This window comes from Dermacentor silvarum, chromosome 2, assembly GCF_013339745.2.
Source record: "Dermacentor silvarum isolate Dsil-2018 chromosome 2, BIME_Dsil_1.4, whole genome shotgun sequence".
NCBI lineage: Eukaryota > Metazoa > Arthropoda > Arachnida > Ixodida > Ixodidae > Dermacentor > Dermacentor silvarum.
Window position 1 is genome coordinate 66,635,952 of NC_051155.1, and position 8,153 is coordinate 66,644,104.

Consider the following 8,153-nt stretch of genomic DNA (forward strand, 5'->3'; position numbering starts at 1 on the left):
GCGCGGAATCCGCCGGCATCAGCGATGTACTTCACCTGGCGGAAGATGCCGTTGGCGTCCGAGTAGCCGTACATGCCCGTCTTGGTGTTGGAGGCGTCGCCCCGTTCTTTCTGGTAGGATTTGGTGCCGTACTGGTCGATGTTGTCGTAGCCGAAACTGTATGGTTGCGGTGGCTGCGTTGAGAGAATGCGAATAAGTGCGATATTTATGTTTTAGCACACCGATGGCATGAATAACAAGAACATTTATACCTAACGTGTTATTTCTGCACCGAGCCCCTTCAAAATGCTTTTTCAATCTTGAAGACTTCTAGCTTCTAGCTAGAAGTCGCCTTCTACCTTCTAGCTGGATATCTTGTGGAAAAACAAATGTATTCCTTCGCAGTGTAATTAATTCTAACCCTGCATGTATAATTATGTATCGGTAATTATCATCAACTACTACATTATGAAAGCAGAAACTATAAATCTATATTGAGCTTGCAGTTTGATTACCATAATTCAAATAAATATGAATCTAATGCGAAAGAGCAGACAATAAATATCGGGAGACACAGACTCCACGACTTTCGCTCTTGTTTGTGTTCCATTAAGTATACTTACGATAAAACATATCAAGCTTCGAACATATATTACCACATTAGAGAATGGCTAGCGCCAGTGGCTGATCATAGCCGGGAATCTTGAACACTTTCTTTAACTTCACCGCAATACACCAGTGTACCTAAATGAGCAGCGCTTTCAAAAATTATATTTGAAACGAACGACTCAACGAGTTTTCGTTTGTAACGTCCGAAGCGCACTTCCTTTAATAGGGTACGCATTTACGACGCTTAGTGTTGCACTATAGCAGTGCTTTGGTCCTGACAAATGTTGTAACGCAGCAATAAGTGCCGACTAAGTGCCGGAAATGCATAAGCTATTAGAAGGAAGTACGTTCACTTCCTCACATGAAACCTTGTAACTGATGCAGAATGATCTCTATTTGAACAAACTGTTGAACCGAGTTCACATTTTTTGTTTCAAACTTAAGGCCAAGCGTTCACACGTGCTTTGTAGTAGTAATAACAAGTAGTAGAGCTCCGGAGATCACGGAATACACTTCTGCCACCGCTGCTTGTCCACGTCTTCCATATGCTGACATTTACATCTTTTTTCGCTTCGTTTAGGATGTGACGACGCCTGTAATATTACTCAAATGCACATAATAATTGCTCATAAGGAATTCTTTTTGTTTTCGTGACGGGAGCGCGCTTGAGTTTGAAAGCGCTATGATTTGTAGAATGTTATCTTCGGTGCTTCTCTTGTCACTTGTGTTGCAGGAGACCCGTTAAAAAATATATTTCTTTAATTTTCAAGTAGACTTCAAGTAGTTGCCCTCACATTTTAAAGAAAACCCATGGATACGATGTCGCACTAAATGTCTAATGACCGTCTTCATGTCGTCCCAGTTCTTTAGAACACAATTGCCAATCGGAGTCCGGACTACACTTTAGACGCAACTCGGGCACATCACTTCCTCAAAGGCTGATCACTATCATTATATAGATCATCGAGTGACTTACCGTTCGCGGAGAATCTGCATCTATACTCAAGGTATTATTCTAGTTCTGGTAGCCTAACAGCGAATAATATGCTTTCATATGTTATATGTGTCTGGAGGTACTTACGTAATACTGTTCTTGTCGTGCGAATGTGCCGGCGTAGGCAGGGCCACCAAAGGCGCCACCAAGTCCACCACCAAACCCGCCACCAACTCCTCCAAATCCAAACTGACCGCCGCCGAGAGTACTAGAGACCATGGAAAGCGCGAGCACCTGTGAACAAAGCACGCAGTATCCCAAATGACGCTACTGTGCTGTCGTTTGACCCATGCATTCTCATAAGTCCCTTGTACAATACACTGCACATTGCCGTCAATATTATTTTGTCGAAAGTCACTCGGATGTGATTACGCAAAATACTTTTTCTGAGTATGAAGTACGGTGCATGTGTAGTTGTAAAGAAGTGGTTTACTGATATTGTTGTCATCCGCTTTCGAGAAATTGGACATTCAATTGAAATAGACCTTAGTGTCGCACCATACCGGCGAAAGCAACCTTGAGGTGTGTTTTGAAATCACTGAGATTTCGAGAAAATACCAGACGCGGCAGCAACATGGCAATGTACTACACGTAGTACATCTTTATCTCTGCATTTGGACAAGGAAGTACAGTCTTTACCATAACAACATAGCAAACATTAGGAGATGATCGAGAGACAGACAAATGACAAGCAACTTTATTTTTGGATAGTTATTTTTTCATGTACATGGAGACGCACGTTCTGGCATCTAACCGTGGTATTACAATTTGAAAAAATTGGTTTTCAAGTTCATCAGATATCAGTACACAATAAAAACCACCTTGAAGATCGATTATATGCGATGGTTGTGTCCGGGTCTCAGGAGGGTATAACAGACGGAAATACGCAGTGAAGACTTTTGGTACGACGCAATAACCCATACACCGTTTTTACGCCTCGTATTCGCGGCGTGGATCAAGCAGCACTAACGCAAAGTTCATTCGCCATTGCTATACGCTGCAGGAAAAATATCTTCTATATGCTTCAATCGCCACTGTAATAGTGACATGGCTGTATTTACGCGGTGGATAGCCGGCACTGCCTTATCTGCAGAAGTAAATTTCTATATGTTCCACGGGGTGTACGCGCACTCTTCTAGCCAAATAGGTGGTTGGCGTGCATAGGGTTTCCCACTATAAAACCTAAAGGGTAATCTGGCGCCACCGTCTATGCGAGTTTCTTAAAGGTCGCCGTGCTTTCATGGGAATGACGGGATATGTGTATGCGAAGCTTGCGTTGTCTGGTGTTGAACGAGGCTTCGTCTAAAACGCGGATATGGCTACACAAATACTGCTTTCTTCAAATAAAATCTACATAAACGGCTTTCATTCATTCATATTACATCTATCAATAAATTTTGCTCACCTACAATGCAGGATCAAGCGAAGAAAAGCAAGAACAGATGGCAAGTTGTTCCAAAGCGAGCGATAATCTTGTCGTCTGGCCTCCAACTTTAGCGCCCGGCTGATACTTTTACGTTTCATATAAATGTGCATCCAATAGTAAGTCGTCAAAATTAAACAAAACATGTTTTTGGGTAATAATAAAGCTAAAGCAGTTTTTTGCGTGCTGTTTTAGCAGGAAATGAACCACTGTGAAAGATGGAACGGTGCTAGCCAGGCGCGTCTTCAAGGCTTTCTTCGCTCTCCGACAGCGATGCCAATGCGAAGTCACAATATACCGGAATTCCAATGGATACCACAGCGCAGCAGCGCCAGTTTTCCCCTTAGGTGATATAGTGAGAAACTCTATGTTGGCTTGTCGCCAATCTAAACGTCGCCAATCAAACATCGCCAATCAAAACGGCTATTGGACTGAGTCCATAATAGCTTACACTGTACAAAAACGCAATGAAAATAATAAACTTATTAAGAACAGGGGAAAAAAACTTCGCTGCCACACACGGTTTGCGACCTCAGTGCAAGTGTGCGTTCCGATCGTTGAACAATATTGCCGCAGCCTGCATTTTATGAGTGAGCAACTGGCTGGCAACCTATGTCCAATTTTGTTCCGAATTAGCGGTATGACCTCCAGGCCATAATTGTGAGCATATACTGCAAGCGGTAGGTGTAAGGCTGTGTATATAATGGTAGCTCCCCCAAGAACATCACTCGAAGAATTCCATGCTGGTACACCCACTTTCACCGTAGTCGAGGCTACTGATTTTGAGTAGTATTCTTACCTGAGCGAGGGCAACGGCTGCAGAAGACATGGTGACTGGGAGTATGGGTAAACCTTTCGGACACTAACACGTGCACGCAGAGATCTGCAGACGCTTGCTTCCCAGACGTGCTAATACGTCTGCTTTATCGTTCGCACAGCGTACACGTCAGTGTGTAAGGCACTGACAGTTGTGACTGACGCACAGTGCCACTGCCCAGCGTTTTATACTGCCATTTGTCCGTCGCAAGATGGTCGGCGCTTACGTGTGGCCTCCTTGACACTCGAGCCTCACGTTTCCTGTTGTTGTTTTGTTGCTGCTGCTGTCTTCACGGGCGCAGTGGCTTTCACCAACACGTTACATCTCGCTTCGTTCTGACACGGAATAAAAAAAAACGTAATGGTTACTGCGCGCAGCAAGACCCACGCAGACGCAAAAGAAGAACAAGGTCAACCGCATTCGCAGCGTTGTTGACAGTTTATAATATAATCTTCTGTTATCTGAATAGGTATAGCAGACATAATATAGAAGTTGGAAGCGAGAGTAAAATTAAATATATGATATGTGAGATATCACAGTACATCAGATAAGGAGATTTCGTTTATTTTTGAAAGTGACATACTACTGTTCTATAGTAAAAGAATGTCAAAAACCACATCGAATTCGTAGTCACGATATGTGTAATGACAGTGCAGCCACATCCTAAATGTAACCACCTTGCGAAACTCCAAGTGCGGAATGCGCTGACCTGTAAAATTCATGGCAGCATTTTGGTATGTATTTTGCTTTCAGCCCATATGGCTTAATGATATGTAGTTGGCATAATGATGTTGAGTCTTATCGACAACGTTATTTTCAATTGCTATCTGCGCATGCACCTATATTTCAAGTTCTGCAATCACAACGCGCTGAACTGTTACCAGCCCTTCTGAATAATAATAATAATAATAATAATAATAATAATAATAATAATAATAATAATAATAATAATAATAATAATAATAATAATAATAATAATAATAATAATTTTTATTGCACAAAGGCATACAGAGTACAAGAAACGGGCCTGTCAAAGCCACCAGTGGCTTGAGGGACTTGGCCCGGCAACATCAGCAGACGAGCGTGCAATATTCACTTTAACATCGACATATAACAAGATAATGCAGGAGGACTAATATAAGAAGCTTAACATGAACAAGGAGCAAATCAACAATCAACAATCGACACCAAGAGGACAAAAAGTACATGTTTTTGAAGTGATGAACAGTATAAATTACAAATGCTACAGCGACCGTGTTACAGTGAACAAATCATGTTTTTCAATGCCTTTTTTGATGTTATGGAGAAAGCCTCATTCGGCAGATCGTTCAGAATTTTCGGCACGTAAACACAACGTCTAGCTTCACCATATCTCGTTGAGGAACGAGGAACTACGAAGCGAACACTACTACGAAGGCTTCGGGGGGCTGTGTAACATACTTTAAAATCACTGAACCAAAAATGCCGTAGCACCACAGTTTGCACAAACAGAGTCCAGAAGCATGGCAGGCCAAGCGCTGAGAAGGTGTTAGGATTTGCGATTGATGGAGTGTTGTAGGCTATGTTTTTTTGTATATTTTTTAACAAAGAATCAACACGATTTTGCCATCGGGTGGGGCAAAACGCAAAAACGGTAATCCCATATCGAAGAGTGCTGTAGACCAAGGCATGCGCAATAGTTTTTTTTACTTGAAACGGGACGATAGATTTAATGTGAAAAAATAACCACGCAGCGCTTCTAAGCTTATCGCAAATATGTGATAGTTGACTATGCCACGCCATATCACTGTCGAAGAATACTACGAGGTATTTTACAGAGTTCACGTAGTTGACTGGCACGCATCGACAGGGTTGACAGTTGTGACTATGCAGGAAAATTGGTGCGTCTATTACAGTTAGTTTTAAAGGGGACCTGAAGCAAACGAGTTGGGTTTTTGAGGCGTTAACCTTTAAACAGTTATCAGCGAACCAAGTCATTGTCTTGACCACATTGTTCTGAAGATTCGAGATAGCCATGTCGTATGAAAAATGTTTTGAGAGCAACGTAGTGTCGTCAGATATTGAAACACCAAACATTTTGAAACAACCCGAGATAAATCATTGATGAATATATTGAAAAGTAAAGGTGATAGGATAGAACCTTGAGGAACTCCGGCCTTAAGTGGAAGCTTACCACTTGCATTTATCATTTCGTCTACTACTACTTGCGACCGTTCTGCAAGATAGTTTTTGAGGACATCGTAAAATGGACCCCTAAAACCGCTGGAATATAGCTTTTGTAATAGAATCCCGTGATGAACTGTATCGAAAGCTTTAGATATGTCCAGAAATAAAGCAACGCTAAACAAATTTTGATCGAAAGCCGAATACAGTTCATCAGAAAATTCCTCTAAGAGGGCTACCGTACCACGACCGGTAACAAAACCAAACTGTCGAGTCGACAAAATGGAAAATTTTTCAAGAAAAGATGACATGGATTTCAAGAGAAATTTTTCAATGATATGAGAAAGTATGGGTAGTATAGAAATAGGTCGATAGTTTTTCATGTCATCCCTTTGCCCTCCTTTAAAAAGCGGTTTAACAATTGCGGTCTTAAGCTCTTGCGGGATAAGCGCGGTGTCAAGAAAATTGTTTAACATGAAGAGCAGAATGTTGGATAAGGCTGTAAAGTTCCTTTGTAGCAGATTCGCTGATAAACCGTCGATACCAGGAGGCTTACTGCGCTTAAAGCTGAAAATTATTTCATGGAGTTCACTTTCTGAAATTCTAGGTAGAAATGCGGAAGGTGAAAGAGATTCCTTAAGCGTGTATTGGATGGCCTGACCTGAAGATGCGTCTCGGAAGCCAGTGCGAACAAATGGTTGAATTTATCTGCGACCTCGACCGATTTGCCTGGAAAGAAAGAAATTGGGCTGATGTTTGCGGCGTTCTTGCCACGAAGATAATTTACCAGTGACCATGTTTTTCTGGCATTCTTTGACGACTGGTGAAATTTTTCGAAAAAGTACTGACGCTTCGTGTATCTTATCAAAGCAACTACCCTATTTCCTGCGGCTTTGTAGTCGAGACGTAGGTTTTTATTTTTTGAGGCATGCTTACACCGTTTCCAAAGCATGTCTCTGTAAGAAATGGCACGCATTATGTCTGCGGTCAACCAATTATAATCCTTTCTACGTTTCTTTATTACGACGTGTTTAGAAATATTTTGGAACTTTTTTATTTGGTCGCAGAAGATACTATACACCTTCTCTGGTGAATTAGAATCAGTTATAGCCATCCAATTAAAACTGTTAATAAGGTTATCTAGGATCCTCTGGTCCGTTATACTGATGTAAATTAAGTTATTGGGTGTAGTAGTTCGGCGAGCAGTTGGCATTGGAAATGTTGGAGACGAACGGCAAGCGACGAGATAGTGATCCGCAAAACGTTGCAGAATAACACAAGAAATAAGGGAGTAGTTAGGAGCACGTGAAGCGATATGGTCTAGACAAGACGTTGTTACATGGTCATCAACTACTTCTTCCCGCGTAGGAACGGTTATTGTATTAGCAATACCGCACGAGGACAAGAGGGACAAGTAGTCGGATACAGAGCCTACTGTGGGACACATGGTATTTATATTTATTTCCCCCACTAAACATAATTCTTCCACTGAATTCCATGAGTTTAATGTTTCTTCGAGTTCCAGCAGAAAACGGGTAACACTGTTGCAAGGTGGCCGATATAGAGCTAGCAACCTTATACATCGAGTACTGCAAGATATCGTCAGCGCTAAGCATTCCGCATGAACGAAGTTCACGTCAATGGGTGCAATATCAAACGTATCTCCAACAAAGATAGCGATGTAGCCCCCTCGTGGGTGAGGCCGCGTCACAAAACGGCATTGATAGCCTGGCACTGAAAACGTATGCAGGCAAGCATCTGAAACATTTATTTCTGTCAGGACGAAGACGTCAACAAATCCAATTGCTGACGAGGCAACTAACCTAAATTCTTCCCAGTATTTTCGAAGGCTTCTGATATTGGTGTTTACAACGGTAAATTCATTTTCTGAGCTGGGACCAAATGTGTCCTTAAAAGACTTAAAGTTTGGGATCTGGCTACAGGTGTTGGCCATGGTAGTTACATAATTTGATCCAAGTCTGCCGGTCTGGTTATTCGGAGAAGGGAAGAATTTTCAGTCTTCTTCACGTAGATCTTGCCACGTTTAACCCAAACAAACTTGTACTCATTCTGTTTTGCCCTGGTCCGTGCACGCCAAAATAAATCCCGGTTTAGTCTTGTCAAGTTGTCATTGAAAAATATCGTTTGGCGCTTTCCAGGTTCGCAAA

The 8,153-nt window shown here is 41.9% G+C and overlaps 1 protein-coding gene across 1 annotated transcript in view; it reads right to left on the bottom strand.

Annotated features, from left to right (window-relative positions):
- The window catches only part of LOC119440108 (pupal cuticle protein 36), a 28,782-nt gene extending 24,821 nt beyond the window's left edge, over window positions 1-3,961 (bottom strand). Inside the window, exons 1-2 of the mRNA XM_049662757.1 lie at window positions 3,805-3,961; window positions 1,670-1,816 (exon numbers count right to left, since the gene is read on the bottom strand). Of these exons, the coding sequence (XP_049518714.1) occupies window positions 1,670-1,816; window positions 3,805-3,834 (177 nt within the window). The 5' untranslated portion in view covers window positions 3,835-3,961. The remainder of the gene's footprint in view (window positions 1-1,669; window positions 1,817-3,804) is intronic.
- Window positions 3,962-8,153: the final 4,192 nt, after the last annotated feature.